We start from the raw sequence: 23,196 nt of genomic DNA, 5'->3' as shown, positions 1-23,196 counted from the left end.
ATCTTAGAGGCTGTGCACGCGCGTTCATGTACGAGTGTCTTTGGGAAACAGTCGTAGGAAATCTAAGAACATTCGTAGGATCACTGGTTAACGACACACGTAAGGCTAAGAACCATCGTTATCGGGAAACGAGGCCCAGGTCACTAAGGTCAACGGAGAAAAATTTGCTGGTGATTACAAAAGTCAAAACAAAGTGTGGAGAGGCAGCCTTTAGCTTATATTCTTCAAAGCTTTGGAACCAGCTTCCAGATTATGTAAAAAATGCACCCACTATTGATAGCTTTAAATCTAGACTCAAGACAAAGCTGTTCTCAGATGCTTTCCCCTAGCTTAAATTACATATCATTCTTATTTTTATTTTTTTTATTTTTTTTTATGCTTATTTTATTTCTTATTTTATTATTATTTTTTACCTTGTGTTTTATCTGTGTTTTAAATGTTTTTGACTCTAATTTATCTCCTTCTTTCTTCCCTGTTTCCTTTCTTTTACATTTGTTAACTTTGTGAAGCACATTGAGTTGCACCTGTGTATGAAATGCGCTATATAAATAAACTTGCCTTGCCTTGCCTTGCCTTGCCTTGCCTTGCCTTGCCTTGCCTTGCCTTGCCTTGCCTTGCCTTGCCTTGCCTTGCCTTGCCTTGCCTTGCCTTGCCTTGCCTTGCCTTGCCTTGCCTTGCCTTTTGCACACGTTGTATGTGTGTTACTGCTGCAACACATGAATTTCCCCACTGTGGGATAATAAAGGGCATACTGACCTACAAGCTTACTTTGTAAAAATACATTTTTCTATGCGTCTTTGTCTGTTAATAAAAATAACTTTCATATTGTTGGAAGTCACGTCTCTGGTTGTTTCGATGTGCACTTATTTGTGTCCTACTATTTGCATTATATCTTTAGAATTCTTGGGGCGCAATTCCCTGAGTCACCACCACTCCGCTTCATATGCTTTCTGGAAATAAAGAGAGACCTACCCAGTTCAGAGGCTTTCTCTCTGATTTCCCGCATTTTTCGGATGACAGATTGGACCTGTGCATTTTGCATCAGGCCGATTTTGTCTCCAGGTAGGAGACTGACCAGGCAGTGGACTTTATCGTTCAGGGTCGGACAGCTGTTGTAGAAGTGGTCTTCTTTTTGCACAGAGCCTACAGGGTCAAACTGAACAACACAGAAAATGTTTGTAGAACATTTTGACCTGGCCTTAAATGTTATAGTTACAACAGAAAGCGGTAAAACAAATCTGTGCATGCATATATATATATACTACCTACACAGTATCCACTTTTGAGATGACCTTCTAGAGCCATCACAAGATCATCAGTACAAGCCCCAGTTGCCTCGTCATCCTCCAGTCCCATGATGTCACTGATGACAAAAGGCAGGATCTTCTTGCCATTATTTCTGAATTTTATTGTGTGGAACTACAAAGGAAATATGATTTCACTGTATAGATTTCACAGGGTATGTACAGACATGTTTTGATGAGAGTTAAAATCTAGAAGTAAGGGTATTGTTGTGCTCTAGATGTTCAGAGAAATAAGCAGATGAATGCACCCAAAAAAGACCAGTTCAATGGTAAGAGCAGGTTTGCACACTGAATAAGGCACTGATGCTGCCTTCATTCTTTCAGGAATCCCGAGATCCTGACCTTAAACTCCTTAAAAAATAACCTTGAACGCGCGGTGACCCATTGTGATTTTAATTTGTGTGCGAAACTGGGTAGGAGACTACAACATGCGCCTTAGGTATTTGACATGAACCAAGGCTGAGGATGCAAAGCCAGCACTACGGCTGCACCGTGGCTGAAGTGGCTGCACGTCAGACACACAACTGCTGTTGTGTTGTCCAAATAATTAAAAAAATGTGGACGTATATACTGTAACTAACAAATAGCTTGACAAGTGAAGTCGACAATCACACCATTGGTTATCATTAATTCTGAGGTACGGCATATGTGTGATCTAGGAGGTAATGTGGGGTGGATGGGAAAATGGGTTTGATCAGTCCATTACAGCCCAGTCAAAGTTTTTTACTTTCTCAGCCCCATGAGCTGCCAGGAAAGGGCGGTGACATAGGTGCCACATAGGCCTAACAACAAACTTGAACATTTCCACTTTGTGGTAGTGCATGCACAGTTAGGCCCAAAATTATAATCTTTCATAGGGCTCAAAATTCCTGGCGGCGCCCCTGGGCTCGTGGCACAGTAATTGGATGGTGTATTGTTCCAAGCTATAGTGCCATGAACCACCAGAATTCTAGTCAGTGATGTCATCAGTCCCAGGATTTTTTCTGATGCACTGAAGGCAATATAAGGTCAAGCACAGGGAGGTTTCGGTATTACTCTGTCCTTGCTCGACCTTAGCGTTGTCTTATTCATTGAGGGAACCTCCACCCTTGATGAGTTAAAATGTAAAAATCTATAATATCCATTCGAATGTCATCTTACCTTCTTGGTGAAGCTTGTACCACCAGTAGAATCAGCCAGAGATGCTTGAACCATGCGACCCTTAAAGACACTTGCAATGGAGCTGATGAAACTGGACTTCCCCACTCCAACCGGGCCATGAACAAGTATGTGCAACTGACGAACCTCTGGGTGGGTAATCTCAAAATTTGTCACCTTCTCTAAAAGCTTTGTCTTTTTTCTGTGGACATAAGCAAATGAAATTCAGAATGTTTTGCATCTTCAAACTTGCACAACTATTGTTGTCATTTGGAAGTCCATTGACCTTCACACATCACTCACAACGCTCAAAATTAACAGTTACTTTCAGTTAAAACATTTTCTGTCAAAGTTCAAGATGACAGAAGTTATAGTCATGGCTGTCGTTCATGTGAATATCATTACATTACATTACATTGCATTTGGCAGACACCTTTTAAGCAACTTACAATCTGGCGCAACGCTCCTATCGCCCAATCAGCAAATAGTTGAGAGTGGTGATTTTGAACTCACCCACGGAGTTCGTTACTGATTGGTTAAGCTAACACTGGCCTTTTGTCTTGTTATTTCTGTGCTCTGGCAACACTGTATCGTAACCGTCATGCTAATAAAGCACAATTTGAATTTGAATTTGAATTCGGAAGTCCAATTAATTTAAATTTCAGAGTTTGTTCAGACCATTACCCACCCTCCATGGAAACGAGTCAACACTCGCCTTTCGCCCAGGCTACCATTGGCTATCTACCCCCTAGATGATACTTCTAGTATTGTGTGTAGAGGTCTTATCATTTTTAAGGAACTATGTGCACTTATTTGCAGATGGTTGCGCACATCACATGGCAAGGGATATTGTACCCTGGGCCTAACATTGCATTACATTTTCAGAAGGAGCACTGTTTCTCCTCAAAGATAAAAGTGCAATGTCAGGTTTCACTAAATACCTTCCCTAATTACAATGTGTTTTGGTATGATGGCAACGCAACGTTCAATTCTTTGTGGTTAAGTGACACCTGTACTGTAAAAGAAACACTTGACTTGTGAATGATGTCAAGAGGAAGCAGAAGACAACTGCAATTGCAGAAAAGATAACTATTTTTTTGCAATTTGTCCTTTGTAAGGTGTTTTGGTCCAAGGGACTTATTTTCACTTAATTGATGATGGAACATGAGGGTGCACAGGAGCTGTGATGTTTTCCTTTTTTAAATGATTTTCTATGGGCCCAGGCCCACCCAATACCTTCTATGTAACAAAAACATGAACACCTTACAAAAAACTAATTTTTGCTTATATTCAGTGAATAAGTCTATAAGTGCAATTCATACACAACTTGTTTCAAAATGATATGGCTTTCCAAGTACTTACGATGCATCAAAGTCAATGGGTCTCCAGTTTTCTGGAAGCACTGCATCATTGACAACACAAATAGATAACGGAGAAAAACATTATTGTTAGACTATGATCTTAAAACATTCAGAGGATGGCTGTGGACACACAGTAATTAAATGGCAACAACAGGCACTACAGTAGTTCTGTAATACAGTGTGTCTTCAGAGCAATTCAATTTTGACTGGTATGACATAAGCAATAAATATTCAGGAATCAAACAAGCATTTCTACAGTAGGCTATATTTGTAGAATTGTATAGAATATAAATTACATGTTTATAGTATATAGGCTTAAGTTAAGGGACATTATGTATGCAGTATGCACCCAGAAGACTTACAAGGATCAGGAGGAGGAGTATAAGTAGGAGGAGGACAAGTAGGAGTAGGAGTAGAGTATGATTCTTGCTTGCTTTGTTCCGTACCCATGACTGTAATGAGTTAACAGAAACATGCACCCATGTCAATAACAACTATGTCTATCTATATCTATTTCAATGTATAAATCACTATTTTGCAAATAAATAATCCTGTCAGCATTAAAGTTGATTATTAAATATATTTATTGTACACATACTCATGACCCCAGCCACTTAAATGTCTACACAATCAGTAGAAGCAAAAACCTTTGCACCGGTTTATGCCTCAGATATTTACTGTTGCTCTGTTGGGGACAAAGTCCTTTAGATAAGTCCTAGCACCCCCACACAAAAAAAAAAAAAAGAAAATGTGCAACAACTGCTCAAAAGTTGCCTTGAATTAGTTTTGGACCTCGTCCACATCATACATATTGTTAGTTATCAGAGCCCTAAATAAAGCAAAATGTTCTGTTCTAAATAACTTATATTCATGTATTTTACATAATCTAGACAGATTGGAACATGTATTAGCAAAATATTGATGTTCCATTTATGTTTAATACACTTAAAATTATTTGGGGTCAAATTGACCCCAAGGAACACAGATGTAACCAAAACGTGTACAGCACTTAGGGAAAACATTTTTTGTGGAAATGTCACTTTTTTCACATTGACCCTATTTTTAGGAAAAGTCATCAAAGATGAAGCAAAAGAATTATGTATTTCATGTATTTTTCAGACATTAAACATTGAATGGGGTCAAATAGACCCCAAGGAAAACAGGAGGGTTAAGAAGTACTTCAAAGGGGGTTCCACAAAGATGTGGGACACCATATTCCTCACCCTCTGCCTTGTCTATTCAACATGTGATCACTGTTGTATCAGAGTTTACAAACTATTGATGTATAAGCCACCCAAAGCGATAAGGGTCAAAATGACCCGGGAACACCTCTTGTGAAATAGAAATGTGCAGAATCTGATTTTTTTTTCAGATTCATGTTCCTCACTGAAAATGAGCCAAAGCCAGTGAATCTCAGTGCGAAAGAATAATAACTGATACTATTTTTCTCAAGCCAAAAACTGAAAACAGGTCAAAATGACCCAAACACCTTACAAGGGTTAAGTACGATTCGACCGTTTCCATCTGGCAACACCAGCTATCACATCAAACATAATTAGTGTCTCAAGCTGTTGTACCTTTACCGAACACTGCAGCACAACAACATTGCAACATTGCCCACCACCTCCATAGAGCATAGCATATATATTTATTTATTTTAAAGCAAGGGCACGGTCAGTTTAATTTTGAGACATTTTCACATGTGTCTGAATTAAAAATGTTCATATTCAGACCTACATGTAGCAGTACAGTTTATATGTAGCCGTTTAAATAAAAACAATTAACTTGTAGCCTAAACACATCAAAATAGGGTAGCTTATGCCTAGCCTCCATGAAAACATAAATGCCTGTTCTCCTAAATACCATTAGTAGCCATAAAGGTACACTGAGTAAGATTTTTAGTTGTTTATTTCCAGAATTCATGCTACCCATTCACTAATGTTACCTTTTTCATTCATATTTACCAACGTCATCAAATTCTAGGCCTAAGTATTCATTGTGACTGCAAAAATTGTGCTTTTCTGACATGAAAAGGGGGGTCTTCTCAATGGTCCGCCATTTTGGATTTCCAGAAATTAAAGTACTAACGTCAGTTCTGGCCAGGCCATGGTAGTCAAGAAGCTTGCTGCCCTCCCCTTCATCTAATTAATTCCTAATTGATCCAGGTGCATTCTCTCAGCTGATAATCTTTCTTCCCTAGCGATTGGCCACACGGCTTCGGCACGCCTTTTAAATTCTATCCACTTCCTCTCAACTGTATGCTGCTCGGTTTTTGCTGGAGTTGGTGTTGCTGGTTGCTTGTTTTCTTATGCCTTCTGAACACGTTGTTTAGCGTTCTCTTTGTCGATATCGTTTCATGTCTGGTAGGCTGCACATTTTTCTTTGAGTTGCCTCGTTAGTTCTGCCTCCGTTCCGACAGGGAGTAAGCCTACACCTATGATTTCAAAAGTTACGCACCTCAATTTGGACAGTGATTGTTTTTTCTCCGTGCGGTGCCGTCCTTTAGGGCGTTAAAATAGATTTTTGTGATGCCTACCCCAGTTTATGTATGTTGCTGGCTGTAGGCCTACAATTTCCCATGCTCTGAGCTTTCGCTGATTGTAATATTACAAACTGCTTCATCACATTCCGCACCTGCGCGTTTGGTGAACTTGCACTTTCTTTGTTTCCCCCCCCCTCGCCAGTGATACATACGTTCGATCTGTTTACAGCTGCAACTGGTGGTGATGTTTGGCCAATGCCATGTTCTGTGCTTCGGCTGCATGTCAACGCTTTCAATGTGTTGCAGAAGTTAATGGGCCCTATAAGTGGCTTAGGCTATGCCTGTAATTTACATTGTCTCGGGCTTCCCATCTGATCACTTTAAATGCCTCGCACGCCGTTTTTGAATCGCTTTGGTTCTTGTCATTGTCCACCCTGATGGTAAACCGGATTTTGGCTTGCTGCTTTCTCACCACGCATACAATATGAATTCACAATTCTTGCGGAGGTGGATATTTGATGGTTAACTTGTTGCATTTACCGTCTGCTGGTGTTTGATATAGGTGCTTAATTGACCTTTGCCGTGGGATGATAAATCCATTTTCATTTAACATTCACGTGAAAGTTGTCGCATGGAGTACTGTAGTCTATTTTGCGCTTTGAGTCGCATGGCGGTATAGTGTAGCCTATAGAAATCTGGCGACCCTGTGCATTTGTGCTTCGTGCTCTGAAACGGTTGGATTGAATAGCCTATGCTTCCTTTGTCACAATAGTTAGGTAAGGGAGACGTCATGCGATGCGATTTTAAATTACAGTATGTTTGTTCCACCGTCCTCGCCGGTCACCTGTCACTTTGTAACAAAACCACAGGTGTTTCTAATCGGGCGTGGCTTGAATTGATTGTTGCTGGAAACCGTGCTTCGGGACCTGTGGTTATTTATTTATTTTTGCATTCTTTTTATTCCGTGACTCTAGCTGTTTAGCCTATATGCTGGTGACTGCTGCTTATCCGTCTTGTTTTTGGCATTCCTGGTGTTGGCAGCATTCCCCTTGCACCCCCTGTGACCATTTGCAGAGTGCTAGCTCTAGGCCTATAGCCTAGATTGATGTGCTCTTTGTAGGCTATCTACTGCTTCCTGGCTATTCATCTGTTAGTTTTTGGGGAGTTGCAATTACCATAGTTCTGAGTTGTCTGCAATGTTCGGGATGTTGTCTCTGCTGCTTTATAGTAGGCCTACTGGCCTGTTTGGCCAAGTTTTGCTAGCTCTGTATCCTAGACTAGGATATAATGTTCTGGTGAACCATTGCTTCCTGGCTGCTAGTCTAGGTGCTTGCAGTGTGTATAGTCATAGTCCTGGCTGGGCTGTGTAGGTACTCTGGCTGTGGCCTGGCTGTAGTGTGGTCGCTGTTTCTCTCAGTGCTGGTGCCCTGTTGTGCTGGTATGTAGTCAGTCCTGCTGTTTGGCCAATGTAGTGTAAGTAATTTTGTCTGGAGTCCCGCCATTACTACTAGCAAGGGATGCATTGTCTTTATGTTACTGGCTGATGTAGGCTGTGCTAGCATGGCTATATTGCTCATCTGTTAAAGCCTGGTTATATGCCTAACCGTGACCTTGCATGGCTGTGTATCTTTCTGCTAGCTCGTTTGGTTGTGCAGTAGTGCTTGTGCTGCCTGTATGGCATTATTAGCTCTTCCCCTCATTCCGGTCACTTTGGTTAAACTATCTGCATTGTACAATATCAACTGTAGGCTATTATGTTGGGTAGTGGTGTGCATGTTGGGTCTTATTTAGCACGTTTAGGTCTCGTCATGCTCATGGAGCCATGTTGTGGCCTCTGCTGGGGGAGGCTGCATCAGTGGTCATGTTGGCCTTTAGTGTAGATCATGTTGCTGTAGTGTAGTGTAGAATGTTGCCGTGTCTGGACAATTTTGCTGATTTCGTCTGCTTTTGCTGCCAACTGCATAGTATACATAGGCCTTTGCTAATGCTGTTAGCTTCTGTGGTCTGTTGCATTGTTTTCCCTGTGTAGTCGTGGTGGCACTGTTAGCTCATAGTCTGAATTGGCTCTGCTTGCTCGGCAAGTGTAACTCTAGTGTTGCTCATGTTTTGTTAATGGTCGCCTGTGTGCTTCATAGATGGTAATCGTGCTGTCTGGCTAATGTTTGCCCCTGTGAGAATGTTGACTCTGTTGTTCATGGTAGCATTGATTGCCCTGAGCTAGTCCATGTGCTGCAATTGCTATTGGCTCATACTCTGTCTAACTACAGCTGGCTCACATATAGTTTAACTGCATTGGGTCCTGCGCCTGCCTCCAGTCAAATTATCTATATGCTGTCAGATCTGCTGGATTGTATTGTGCAGCTACCGTAACTGCAGTGGGCTCACTTGGTTTAGTCTAGCGGCTGCTTCATTGGTCGGTTTAGTGTCTAGCCAGCGGCTGCCTGCTCATATTGTTTCAATGTAGCTTCTGCTGACTGTCGCCATCTCTGGTCTCCCTGCTGCTCTCGGATAGGCTTTACCTACAACTGTATCTGTCCATCATTCTAGCTATTGGTTGCCATCATAGAGGCCCAGCTTATTGTGTGCTGTCACGTGGTCCTTGTCAACCTGCTGTTTTTTCTGGATCATAGAGTAGCACTGATCCTGTGTGGGTGTTCAGGCCATGTTAGCAGTGTTCTCTATGTTGACGCGTCTAGATGATGTAGTGATTTCGCTGTCACCTTGTGCTGCCAACTGCATATTTCGTAGTCCTTGTCAATCAGCTGCCGTTCTGGGCTCTGGAGTAGAGCGGCACTGATCCTAAAGAATCAGCCCATTTGCTGCTGCCCGTCCGCCTAGTCAATTTTTATGATGCCTGTACGCCTAGTCTATTTGATGCTGCCCGCTACCAGAGACAGCCCACGTAAGAGACGGAGCACTCAAAAAGCCTTCCATAGGAACAAACGAGAGCATTTGGCTACGCAAACATGGCGCTGGCCGGCATCCCTCCCACCTGTCCGGTAACGAGAGCCAATTGCTTGCTGAGCTTATCCAATCATCTTGCCTAGTCCATTTTGCTGTTGCCTGTCCACCTAGTCCATTTTGCCGCCGCCCGTCCACCTAGGCCCATTTTGCCGCTGCCCGTCCACCTAGCCCATTCACTGTTTTATTTATTTATTTGTTTGCCATCCTAGCCCATCTAGTGCCACGGTCTAGTTTACTTTATCCTAACAATTCTCGGACAAGTCTATTAACCATCGTTGACACGCCTATTTGCTGCCTCCCATCTGCCTAGTTCTTTTTTGCTGCTGCCTGTCCACCTGCCCATTTTGCTGCTGCCTGCTACCTAGCCCATTTGGCTGCTGCCTGCCCGCCCAACCCATTTCTGCTGATGCCCACCTTGCCCATTTATTTATTAAGCCATCCTAGCCTTAGTGCCTCCAGTCTGTGTACTTTATCCTAATGACTCCCAGCCAAGTCTATTTAACCACTGTTGACGCTCTATTTCTCTATGTGCATCTGACTGTCCAACAGCTGGCCTTGTCTTTAATCCTACCTAAAGTCTAATTTTACAGCTGGTGATGGCACTTAACTGCCACACTAACCGAGGATGCTGCCAACCCCCCAAATTGTTAACTGCGGCCAACTTATTGGTCATCTAGTTACATTTTATCATTTTGGCTGGGGTTGTTCATTTCACCTGATTTCTACTGGCCTATTTAACTATCTACCGACCTATCTAGTTTTCTCTTTCGCTACTGCTGGGCAAGTTTGTATTTTTGCTGCTGCCTGGCTATGTCCTATTGCTGCTGCTGTGATCCTAATATAACTGCTGCTAAACAAAACTTCTGCTGGTCTAGTCTGGTTTATAGAAATCTGCCTATTTCAGTTAACTTGACGATTTATGCCACATTTAGCCAATGACTGGCCCAGCCTTCTTGATTATACTTACTACTGGCATAGTCAATACGACTGCTCCTCTGATCACATGCATGATTTACTCTGGACTAGTGCATGATGTTTTTTTGGGGGGGATATCTAAATTCGACTGCTCAACCAATCCTCTCATTTTAACTGACTTTGAGAGGATTACCAGGTATTGAATTCTGCTGCCTATGCACGCTACCTACGGCCGGACGTGCGCGCCATTCTTAATGCCCAGAAGCCATGTCCCCTGCTGCCCCTGGTGGTAACCAATAAGTGTCTGCAATCTATGCGTCATGCTGCCATCTGCTGCTCCTGCTGCTGCTATGCCCCCACCCCCTGCCTTTACCAAATTTAGTTCCAAATTTAGTTTTAGATATTTGGTTTGGGGGGCTTATCTTTATAGCTATGACATCCTCTCATCGTATTCGAGAGAGGATTACCAGGTATATTCTGTTTGGGGGGTTATCTCTCGCCCTGTCCTGCTGGGGTGAGAATTCCCTAAACTGCTGCTGCCCCCTGACTGAATGCTTTTCCATGCTGCTCATGGAAATAGGGGGGTTCCTCCGAACAGAGCTATACCGCCAAATGTAATTCATAATTTCAATAAAAGAAATTGCATTTATATTCTTCTCTTGTGTTTCTTGACTGAAATGGTTCTGACAGAAATTAAAGTACTAACGTCAGTTCTGGGCCAGGCCATGGTAGTCAAGAAGCTTGCTGCCCTCCCCTTCATCTAATTAATTCCTAATTGATCCAGGTGCATTCTCTCAGCTGATAATCTTTCTTCCCTAGCGATTGGCCACACGGCTTCGGCACGCCTTTTAAATTCTATCCACTTCCTCTCAACTGTATGCTGCTCGGTTTTTGCTACCCACCACCTCCCCTGCTCCACCTTGTCGTGTATGATGTGACATGTTCTCTTGTCACGTCGCTTGGCTCTGTTCATGGGGGGTTATCTCTCGCCCTGTCCTGCTGGGGTGAGAATTCCCTAAACTGCTGCTGCCCCCTGACTGAATGCTTTTCCATGCTGCTCATGGAAATAGGGGGGTTCCTCCGAACAGAGCTATACCGCCAAATGTAATTCATAATTTCAATAAAAGAAATTGCATTTATATTCTTCTCTTGTGTTTCTTGACTGAAATGGTTCTGACAGAAATAGCCATTTTTAGCAGCAAAAATTACTGTACTTGGGCCATACTAGAAAATATACTTACACTAGTTTATTACATAGTAAACTTTCATGAAAAGATCAAATTTGGCAATAGGCAACACAGTTTCAATGAGCAGCATAGTTGCAGTACCTTTTTTGACCATTTCCTGCACAGTGTACCTTTAAGGCCTATTTCAAAAAAAGTTTCCGTGTGTCACCTATCAGATGGCCAAGGCTGTAATAGGAAGTCAGTTTCATTCCCACATCAATGCTTTATGAATCCACAGGACCCCACCCACACACAGAGACACAGACACAGACACAGACACAGACACACAGACACAGACACACATACACACACAGACACAGACACAGACACACAGACACACATACACCGTTATAAGGATCTGGTAATCAGTTACTGTTTTGATGTGCAGACTAAATATAATCATATCAGGCACACATCACACCACAGACCACTCAAGTTACCGTCACATGACCAAAGGAGGGGGTCTCATCAGACTATAACCTATATTTAAACCAGTTTATACCTAGTATGTAGTATTAGAGGCTACAGTTGCAAATGTTGTTGCTCACCTGGAAGTTGTGAGTTGTCTTTTTGTGACGGTCTTCCTTCAAAGACGCAATAACTAAAGATAGAAAATGTATAGTGATGAAAAACACACAGGAAGATATTATATTTGATAACATATTTGATAATATGCCCTATAGGGGTAGTGATAGAAATATCCATTTATAGATATTTCACCCAATGAGCCTAAAAAGAACATTTGGTAGTACATCTGTTGCACATAATGACATAACAGTACATGCCAATCTTATATCAAAACACAAATGCCTAGGTCCTGGGCTAATATTCTCCTAAATACCATCAGTAGCCTTAAGGCCTATTTCAAAAAAAGTTTCTGTGGGTCACCTGTCAGAAGGCCAAGGCTGTAGAAAGTGAGTTGCGTTCTCCACCTCGACGCTTAATGGATCCACAGACACAGTCACACACCGTTATAAGGGTCTCATAATCAGTTTCACTTTCGATTTGCAGACTAAATATAGCCATATCACACATACATCTCACCCCAGACCACTCAAGTTACCACCACATGACCAAAGGAGGGGGTCTCATCAGACTATAGCCTTTAAAAAAGTCTTTATTATATTAGATGAGGCTATTTGGCTGAATTAATTGTGACAAGGACTAAGCACTAGGCCTAGGCCTAACAACTTTTATTTCTCAAGTGGAATGTCATCCCTTAAACTATGCAGACGTTTTCAATGATTGTGTATCATTTTTGAAATCACTAGGTCTATTGAAAAAGTTGTTTTACAAATTGCAATGAATTGACCATATAGGACATTCATTAAAAAAAAACCTGTGGCACCAAATTCCCTATGCGACCCCATTTTGTCTGAACTTTTATGAGGATAGCTTATATTATCTGGTAGGCTTTAAATGAACATGTACACGAAACAGTAGGCTATGAACAGTACCCTGAAGGCCTACATGAACATTAGGGCCTATTCTGGATAGTGATGGACAACTTTTTGACAATCACATAATGACATAACAATACATGCCAATCTTATATCAAAACACAAATGCCTAGGGCCTGTGCTAATATTCTCCTGAATACCATCAGTAGCCTTAAGGCCTATTTCAAAAAAAGTTTCCGTGTGTCACCTGTCAGAGGGCCAAGGCTGTCGAAAGTGAGTTGCGTTCTCCACCTCGACGCTTTATGGATCCACAGACACACACATGCGCCCTTATAAGGGTCTCATAATCAGTTTCACTTTCGATTTGCAGACTAAATATAACCATATCACGCATACATCACACCCGATTCTCTAAGCAAACCCATTTAGTCTGGACTTTTATAAAGATTGCTTATATTATCTTGTAGTAGACTCATTTTATTTTTGCAAGTGAGTCATTTAAAACACAACACAGAGCATTCAGGCTTCAATTTATATTGGAGTTGTATTTTAAGATTGCCCTATAAAGGGTTAATGACAGAGCACAATTTAAAAATGCATGTCAACACTTCAATGTAATGTACTGTCATGTATAAATGGAACCTGGATGTTCCTATACTATTGTGCATGTGTCTGCACACAGACTAATCCAATCCCAACCAAAAAAAAAAAAAATCCTTGCGTGAATGCAGAAAAAAAGTGTGAACAAAAAGGTTCTTTTTTATTTTTATTCAGAAAGTTCCTGTGTAAACATATTTTCTTTTACGTAATGTTCTCCTCCAAAAGGGTGTCGACCCAGATAGGCGACACCATGGCTTCATATCTGTTTGCTGATTGGCCCTATTGCCAAACTAGAAGCACTCAGAGAGTGCAAACCTCTGCCAAGGCCATGGGGTCACTGACGCGATAACATCTACATGCTGTGGAATCTTAGGCCTGTAATATGACCCACAACCAGATCCGGAATCCACATCTGATCATCACTAAATGTTGTGTCACAGTAGGGGGTGCTCGTGTTTTCAAAGGCGCCCCCATTTACTAACCAAACAATTACCCTGGGGAACATGCACCAAGTATGCCAGGACACCAGTTTCCAAGTTTGACACAATTGTATTTATTTATTTAAAAGGATCCTATGAAGCTAGGGGGAAGGGGTTAATCAGTTCTTTGTCCATCTGGTTACGAATCAGTCAGTCCACAGCAAATGTCCAGCAATATCCGTGGCGTCCAGCTGGCTGGAGGGAGGCCATGGCTCGATCAAGTTCAAGTGGGAGACGGACCTGTGAATGACATTCGCCACCAGTCAATGTGTTCCGGATCAGGCTACTGCAGCACGAGAGGGGCACTCAGCTGGACTGCTCCCCGTTTAAGAGCACACGTGGAACCACTGCTGCACACACACTACAAACTACGGTGATCGGTGGAAGCAACACTACAGCACACACGGTTCACACTATAACAATAAGGGGGCAGTCATCACTGGCGCGAGGTATATTTAGCAGTCCTGATCCCACCGGTCTGGAGCGAGGGAGACACCGAGACACAGTTGGAGCGAGCGAGAGGGAGAAAGGGCGAGAGAGAGAGAGAGAGAGAGAGAGAGAGAGAGAGAGAGAGAGAGAGAGAGAGAGAGAGAGAGAGAGAGAGAGAGAGAAGCCAGGGACAGCACGCAGTCTGGAAAAATTCAATAATTAATTAAATTCAGAGCCTTATGTCATATGGATCCTGGAAGAAACTCTTTGTGAATCGTCTCTGGATGTGCTAAGGCCCTGATACGTGACCTTTGGTGCCAGACTGACGGGAAAGTGAACAGGGGCACCGCAGCAGGTGGCGACAGCCTGGTCCTAGATAGAAATTAATTTATAATTTGCATATGTGTGTTTGTGTCTGAGGGTGTGGGTCATGTAGAACCTGATACTGTACTGCAAAAGATACACATCTGATTTTATTCTGCCCAAAACACAAATACCAAAAAGTACATATTTTAAATAAAATACAGCTTCACATCACATTCCATTATGCTTAACTTCCACTGTGCAATTCCAACTTCTATTCACTTATTTTAACCATTTCAACAGTTGTGTTGTAATGTAATGTGATGTACTCTTTTTTTATTTTGTATTTTGTATCTTTTTATTTTTTTTGATGGGATAGTGAGAGCGTGACAGGAAATGAATGGGGAGAGAGAGATGAGGAAGGATCGGCAAATTACCCAAGCCGGAATCTAACCTGGGTCGCCTTCGTAGCAGCCCAGTGCCCTACTGTTAGGTCATGGTAGGGCCTAATGTGATGTACTATACGCAAAAAGGGAAATAAATCTGGTGCCACACGGATGTCTATTTTCTGTAATTTATTTTTTAGTGCAGTGAGACTAACGTTTCGACATGCGTCTTCATCAGAGTCCTACAAGGAGGATTCTGATGAAGACGCATGTCGAAACGTTAGTCTCACTGCACTAAAAAATAAATTACAGAAAATAGACATCCGTGTGGCACCAGATTTATTTCCCTTTTTGCCTATGTTTTGGTCCTGCTCTGGTTGCACCGGATTGTTAATTTAGAAGCGCGGAGTGCGTATCTCCTTTGTTTTTTTGTGATGTACTATACATTTGTTTTTGAACCAACTGCGTCCTATAGTCCAGTGTTTCCCAACCACTGTGCCGCGGCACACTAGTGTGCCGTGAGAGATCGTCAAGTGTGCCGTGGAAAATTCTTGTTTTTATTTTTTAATTTTTTTTTTTAAAGAATTCATTCTTATCAGCAAATAATGCCTATAGGCCTATGTCATTATGTAGTGTCTGCTGTTGACTGGCGTCCTAATCATGTAATAATTCCTTATCACTAGGTGGCAGCAGGTAGCGAATAGCATTGTAGTAGGCCTAGCTGTCAAAAAAGGCAAATGCCGTGCCGTGAGCTCGAGTCAATACAAAGACAGTTACATTTCATTTGGATTTAGGTCAACCGGTAGGCTACTTGTAAGCCTACGTGGGATGCAACGGCACCGATTCCATTGTGCTTGGTATGTAAACGAAACACCCTTCACAAAACAAGAGTGCAGACTATTTCGTTGGCCTGCGTAAGCAAACAGAGAACCAAGCAACATTTATGAGGGGGAAAAGGTAAACGAGAGAACCTTAAAGCTAGCTACCACGTCTGAACTTGTAGCTAAATCAGAAAAGTCACAAAGTGGCAGAGACGCTAATATTACCTGCCTGCAAAGCCATTATAAATGAGATGCGTGGACCTGAAGCGGTTAAAGAAATAGCCGAAGTCCCACTCTCAAATAACACAATTTCCAGACATTGATGACATGTCTGCTGACATCGAAAGTGTGGTTTTGGAAAAGATCCGTATCCGTAAGAAATTTGCGTTGCAACTTGACGAGGCTGATATTAGTGGACATGCGCAACTCCTGGCCAATGTGCGTTTTGTGGATGGAGACGCAATCAGAGAAAGCGTTCAAGCGTTGAACTTGCAAGGCATAACAGAGATTGATATTAAACATGCCTATTCATATTGTAACAGTGAAATATTTCCTAAATACCATTGCTACTGTCAGAATAAGCATTATTTTCTGTATTCCTGCAAATAGAATGCTTTTGGACAGAATAACAATTTGTAAATAGTAGGCCTAGGCCTACTTTGAAGTTTATAGCTTCCTTAAGAAGGGACATGTTAAGTGCACTTTTTATTTGAAAGAGGAAATTTAAAAGATGATTAAAAAATACATTTTTGTGTTTATTTGATTGCTATTCAAGACACTTTTATAAAAATGACTATATTGTTAGGCGACTACTATAATTTGTTTTCACTATTTCATCATTTTTGGTTGGTGGTGTGCCGCGAGATTTTTTGAAGGGAAAAAGTGTGCCCTGGCTCAAAAAAGGTTGGGAAACACTGCTTTAGTCTCTAAACTGTGGTTCTAAGTTCACTCTAAAATCCTAATGACTGGATCATTTGCTCTGAATATTATGCAGCTTGCATCCTCTTCATCCTTTCTTGCTCTCTTTATCCTCTCTTTCTCCGCTCTCTCATGGCTCTGTCTGGTAAAGGCTCCGCAGGCGTATCCCAGACACGTCTACTCCACGCTCTCTCAGCAGGTCTCTGAGCTGGGAACACACAGCACAACAACATAAACTGTATGACATGGTAACAGCCAACACTGATGCTGAAGCCAAGACACAGAACACCAGTGTATGGCAAGGAAACACTTCGCACATAGCACAACAAGGTACAATGTATGACATATTAACACCAAACACTGGTGATGTTCTCAACACACAGCACAAGAAATGCAATGTATGACATGTAAACACTGAAGTAGCACTCCTGCGTTATTGACTGACCACCAACCACAGTATTCCTGCTTTACATACTCACTGGCTTCAGGATCCGCTCCTCAACCGCAGTCTCATTCAGACGCTCAGCTGAGGACACTGTCAGGCGCATGCCCACAACATGATCTATGAGAAATATGATACACAGTGTGTTACAACAGAACAAATAAGAATACTACAACAGTAGTACTAATACCACAACTAATAATCATTAACCTGCTTCAATGGGAAACCAATACTGTAGCCAAAGTCTTGCATTGCCCATCCACTGGAGAGCAATACAGCACATGTGATTGTAACCAAGCTTCAACCCCTGTGCCAGTGAACTGCTTCAGATGTTTTCTTTCAGTTTACTAGACTAAGTTTTACTTCTGCACCTGAATAAATGGTGTTGCTACTTTTCATGCACCTTGAACTTGTCCTGCATGTGTGTTAAAGGCATCCAGACACTGTTTGCACCACATACACATGGTTGGTGTAAACATGCATAATCATCACCATATCAGTTATTTGGTGCTGCTGTTTGGGGTCATCTTGTGTCATGAAAGACTGTTAAATTAAGCCAGAAATGTTGAAATTAGATGCTGTCACAATCCCTGTGGGTAAAAATATGCAGATTTCAACACTTATAGCGCATTCAGGCCGACTGAGAACCGTGCCGGTGCTCGTTCCCGCACCTAATAGCGAACCGGCCGTCGTGTTCACACCACAGATTTTAGTGTTGGCGAACCGGAAAGTTGGTTCGCAATGCGAACCGCAAAATGCTAGATTTTTCTCTGCGAACCATGACGACAGCGTGGCCATCAGCAGGTTCATCCGGGTAACGTGCGGAAAAGGTTCAGAGCACGGTATGAACACTGGCGGTTTGCAGATAAGCACTTTAGTGCCGAACGTAACTGGTGCGGGCACCGACACCGGCTCCGTTCTGGTCGGCCTGAAAGCCCTATTAGAGTACTCTGGGACCAAATACAATCTAGACTCTCTAAGTGTAGAATTAACCCCGCATGTTTTTTTGTGGCACCAAATATGGCATTACACTCTGTAGACTGTTAGATCGTTACAGTATTTAGCACCAACCAGTGCTCCCTTAGGTCATCAAGCTTTACCATACAGAGTTACTCATATGTATACTGTTGTTATGTTGTTAGTCCTTGGTGTGCCTTGTGGCACATAGGGTATGACGCAGTAAGTACCTACCTGGTTCTGTTGGTTCTGCAGGACCTGCAAATGTATAAAAACATATGGACAATTACTCAATCAGCATGAGACTTACATATCATTACAAGAATACGACAAGAATGCTACTTTTTCTAAATAGTTATGAACCAACTATTGGTATGAAAGTAAAATAATTGTTGGCACTACTACAGAAAATGCTTTGTTAAGTGCTTTTGAGTTACAATCTCATCTACAGTGTATGCAACCAGAATTGCACATAGTGAGAGAGAGTAGTCGGTAGGTAGTAAACCTGTGGCAGTCTAGTGAAACGCAAACCTTTTTACTGTACATGCAATAACAAGATTGTTTTTGCATTCTGTGCAATAGCCTACATATAGCACATTACATAGCCATAGGTATATATGTCATGAAAAGAAGGAAGGTCCGCACACTGTTGCTGCTCCAGGTTTATTAACACAACGTTTCGACCATGCAGTCTGGTCTTCGTCAGGTGTATGTCCTATGTATGTCCCATATATGTCATGACTCATGTATTCTGAGTATGGTGCAGGGAAGTTATGTGGGTTGTAGTGGGGTGCACTGAAAAGTAATTTGACCGTCTGAGACTTAACGGTTTGCAAAATGTTATCAAAATTGTGTTACCAGAATGGTACTGACCAATCATAACGGACTGGCAAAAAACACATTTCGAGAAAAGTTTTGTTCCCTCAGCTATAACTGCATTGAACAAACTTTTGTCACACACATACACACACACACACACACACACACACACACACACACACACACACACACACACACACACACACACACACACACACACACACACACACACACACACACACACACACACACACACACCAACAGGATGCCACATGACGGGTATTAAGGTGACACTTGGGGCAATGCAGGGATGAAACAGCATGTGGTATGTTTGGACTAATGTATGTGTGGTGACATAGCTGGGAATGAGAGGAGCTGCATAGCTGGGAAAATGAGGGGAATAGAATAGAATAAAAATTAAATAAAAATGGATGGGTTGTGTGGAGGAGAGGAATGTAATAGGCATTTAGAGGAGTGTATATTGGAGTGTATGTGAATAGGCTACATGTGAGTACAGTATATCACGTAAGTGAGTACCCCTCACATTTTCGCAGATTTCTGAGTATATCTTTTAAAATAAATTTCACTTTGACACAATGATTAGTGACCTTTTAACAACATATATAACCGCTTAAAATTCTTGTTCACTCAGAAAAAAACAAAATACAGCCATTAATGTTTGAACATTGCCCACAAAAGTGAGTACACCCCAGATTAAAATCCGGTAGAGAAGCGGCTTCAATGTTGGGTGCACTGCTGATTCCATGAAAATGTTTGATGTTTTGATGCTGCGCTGCGGGAGTTACGCGGGTCACAGAGACACCGACAGAACTTTCTTCAATAATTAGATAGATTTAGTGTGTACATACAATTGAGTAATATGCTTGTTGACACTGAAAACACATGATCATGGACACATCAGCCATGTGATCTCACAGAGCACATTCATTAGAAACTCCTAACCAAGAATAAATCGTAATTTTGCATTGCACATGTCGGCATCACAAATGTGCCCAATGTCAAACAACTAAAATTGAACTGTAGGCCTACTCACAGCTGAAGACAGTAGATTGCAGTGAGGTCACAAAAGCCCACCGTCCTTCTACACCAACATTGCTGGAGGAGTTCAGGCTCACACTATCAATTGTGCCATTCACATAGCAGGAGCGTAGAGAGCCATAATGTGTGGAGGCAATAGTGTCGTATCCAATCTAGAGAGGATATACAGGAGAGCAATACCAGGTCACGAGCTACAATGTACATACAGGACAACTGCACTATTTTGAACATTAAGCCACTTTTCTCAGTGGTCTGCAATGTTTTAGAGTCCCCTCACAATTTCTCCAGTAGGAGTTAGATCCTTTAGTGGCATGTGGCATGTGCCAGTGACATGCAGAAGTGGCATCACTGGCATGCTATTATCAAACACATTTTTTCACTGACAGGTTAGGTTTAGGAATCAGTTTTGGGATAGGCACAGTTCAGCATGTTAATAGGTTGGTGTACACACATTTTTCACTGACAGGTTAGGTTTAAGAATGAGTTTTGGTTTAGGCACAGTTCGACATCGTAGTAGCCACTACGTAGTAGGTTACTACATAGTAACCGTAACCGTGACGGCGCTTGACATGCCCAACCGTAACGCACTTGACATGCCCGTTAATTGTTGTGATTACAGACCTAGAATACATAAATAATTAATGAACTATAATTATTAATAATAATACTATAGGTCTGTGGTTCTAATATAAAATCAATGGACATGCCACTGCGGCACTTCCGCATGTCACTGGCACATGCCACATGCCACTAAATGATCTAACTCCCTCTCCATTTTTTGCATGTTTGCTGCAGTCTCCGTTACTTGGCTCATTTGTATTTTGTTTCAATTGGCTTTACAATGGCCATCTATGTTCTTAAAAGCCACGTGAAACATTCGTTTTTGAAACTCTACAGCTCACAAAGTGGTTTTTGGTGTTTAGGCTACTAGCAGTCCCTAACAAGTTTAAAGGCTGAATATATGCTTCTGTCATATTTTATTTGCCATTTTGTGAAAGAAAGTGAAAGTGAAACTTAATATACAAAATGCTACATAAAACACGACAGCAGCCATATTTTGCTACAAAAATAATTAAGGAACACTAGTAAATACCTCTGAGCACTTGTTGAGTTGCACATTCTTGAAAACAAATGTTAAAGGTGATTTTAAAAACAAAGTTGGACATGCCCATAGACGGCCATTCTAAAGCTAGTTGAGATAAAATCCAAATTAGTCAAATAACAGAGACTGAGCAAACATGAAATAAACGGTGAGGGGGACTCTAAAATATTGCAGACAATTCGGGCAATGGCCTTAATGTTCAAAATAGTGCAGTTGTCCTTTAAGGACGGATTACTGCACGGGCCTTCCGGGCCTTGACCCAGGGGCCCAAGAGTCACAGGGCCCAGAAGCCTAAGCCTCTATATCCATTTTCATATTGCATGAAATGACACTTTTAACAACTGTATTTTCTAATTCACTTGGGGGACAACCCCCAAACCCTCAACAATATGTTTTCTAACATCTGTTGAAAAACAAATCTTTTTGTGAACAAGCAACACCCATGGAGGGGGCCTTTCTTGTTGTCTGGCCCAGGGGCCCATGGAGTCATATTCCGTCCCTGTACTCACAGTAATTAGTTTCTTGCCTGGGCCTGTCCATCCTTCCAGTGATACTGCGGAAAAAAAGTCTGCTTCTCAGCCTGGCCAAGCGGGCTATCTCTGATATGTCTAATCACAAAAGTGTAAACAACAATCAACCGCAAAATGGTGATGGCCTCACCTGTGGATGTCTTTTAGGTGAAGCGATGTCACCATAGTTCATGAGCACGAAAGACAGACTACTATCTGATATGAGAACCACCTGGAAGGTTGCCTCCTGAAAACATAAACCAGGTATGCAGACTTGAATGGCTTATTCCACCGCTTAATACCAACCACAATCTTAACATGTTCATCTAAAAAGCTTTAAAAAGCCTATTAATGCAATTTTACACATGGTGACTGAACAAAGTAACTTTGGAAAACAGAGGGAAGAAAATGTCAGTTAATGAACATTTCTGGCTACGGTAGTGTAACGTAGTGTAAGTAAATGTTGTTTTTAACTGACAACGTTGTTTCAGTAGAAACACATGCACTAGAGATAGAGTCTGAATTGATATTATTCTGAAATCAAAATGGATTTAAAGATGGCCTATGTGCAGGTAATGTCTTAGCCTACAGGGGTGTCAAACTCAGGCCCGGGGGCCAAATGTGGCCCGCGGAGCCATTTTATTCGACCCGCGAGATCATTTCAAATATGTATTGCAGTTGACCCACAAACACCATTACTGTATAGTGTAACAAGACTTGAACGTGAAAGTTGGTGTGTCACAGGATGTGCAGATACATTTGAACTGCCAAATGTGATGGGAAAGGGTGTGTGTGAAATTTAACTATGAGTATGAAGTACATGTATGCATAATTTTAGTCCAATTTTTAAAACAAATGTTGCGTTTGGCCCGCGGCTTTCTTCCAGATTTTGATTTTGGCCCTCAGTAAATTTGAGTTTGACACCCCTGGCCTAAAATGAGTAACTTCCACCAATACATCATGATGACTCACTGTTTGAGTTCTGGAGAAATAGGCTACCCTGTCCCAAGTAGCTACAAACACCCAGGAAGCAGTGAAGGTCAGGTGTGGGAAGTAGGAGTTGATGTCTCGTGTTGCTGTGTGAAGCACATCACCAGTAGTGTACTGCTGATAGGAAATGTTTCCCCTCTCGCGATTATCTATGTCTGTCCAAAAGACGGCAATGATATCCTTGGTTGAATTTAAAGGAAATTCAGGCGGTACGAAAGTACTGTCTGACTGGTTGAATGTGAGATGTCCATTGTGATTAACCTTCAGAGAGGGAAACAAACAAACAAGATTTTCTTTCTTTTTCTTTGACACCACTTTTTCAGGCTATTTACAAGTTAAGTTAACTTAATTTATAAGTTCATCAACTTACATGAAAATGAAAGGTATACCTTTGAATTCAATATGATTCCACACAATAAGGACTGACAAGGACGTTCAGAAGTGCAGATGCAGCCTCTTTTGTCCAGCCTATAGCAGGGGTGGGCCAAGGGCCACACTAGGTTTAGGATATTAGCCAAAGAGCCAAACGTCACAGGCAACTTGTGTCAACATGATAAATAATGTATGTCAACATAACTATTTGACTATTTAAT

The 23,196-nt window shown here is 41.8% G+C and overlaps 2 protein-coding genes across 2 annotated transcripts in view; both read right to left on the bottom strand.

The window, feature by feature from the left end:
* Window positions 1-12,367, bottom strand: part of LOC134440478 (interferon-induced protein 44-like) — a 31,268-nt gene extending 18,901 nt beyond the window's left edge. The window contains exons 1-7 of the mRNA XM_063190577.1: window positions 12,278-12,367; window positions 11,938-11,990; window positions 4,165-4,254; window positions 3,804-3,843; window positions 2,445-2,643; window positions 1,270-1,419; window positions 973-1,156 (exon numbers count right to left, since the gene is read on the bottom strand). Of these exons, the coding sequence (XP_063046647.1) occupies window positions 973-1,156; window positions 1,270-1,419; window positions 2,445-2,643; window positions 3,804-3,843; window positions 4,165-4,252 (661 nt within the window). The 5' untranslated portion in view covers window positions 4,253-4,254; window positions 11,938-11,990; window positions 12,278-12,367. The remainder of the gene's footprint in view (window positions 1-972; window positions 1,157-1,269; window positions 1,420-2,444; window positions 2,644-3,803; window positions 3,844-4,164; window positions 4,255-11,937; window positions 11,991-12,277) is intronic.
* Window positions 12,368-15,248: 2,881 nt separating this feature from the next.
* Window positions 15,249-23,196, bottom strand: part of LOC134465047 (uncharacterized) — a 37,135-nt gene continuing 29,187 nt past the window's right edge. Inside the window, exons 15-20 of the mRNA XM_063218453.1 lie at window positions 22,586-22,864; window positions 21,765-21,860; window positions 19,998-20,154; window positions 18,359-18,382; window positions 17,205-17,287; window positions 15,249-16,933 (exon numbers count right to left, since the gene is read on the bottom strand). Of these exons, the coding sequence (XP_063074523.1) occupies window positions 16,856-16,933; window positions 17,205-17,287; window positions 18,359-18,382; window positions 19,998-20,154; window positions 21,765-21,860; window positions 22,586-22,864 (717 nt within the window). The 3' untranslated portion in view covers window positions 15,249-16,855. The remainder of the gene's footprint in view (window positions 16,934-17,204; window positions 17,288-18,358; window positions 18,383-19,997; window positions 20,155-21,764; window positions 21,861-22,585; window positions 22,865-23,196) is intronic.

This window comes from Engraulis encrasicolus, chromosome 2 (assembly GCF_034702125.1).
Source record: "Engraulis encrasicolus isolate BLACKSEA-1 chromosome 2, IST_EnEncr_1.0, whole genome shotgun sequence".
NCBI classification, from domain to species: Eukaryota; Metazoa; Chordata; class Actinopteri; order Clupeiformes; family Engraulidae; genus Engraulis; species Engraulis encrasicolus.
The sequence above is the reverse complement of the archived record's forward strand: the minus strand, read 5'-3'. Positions and strand labels throughout refer to the sequence as shown.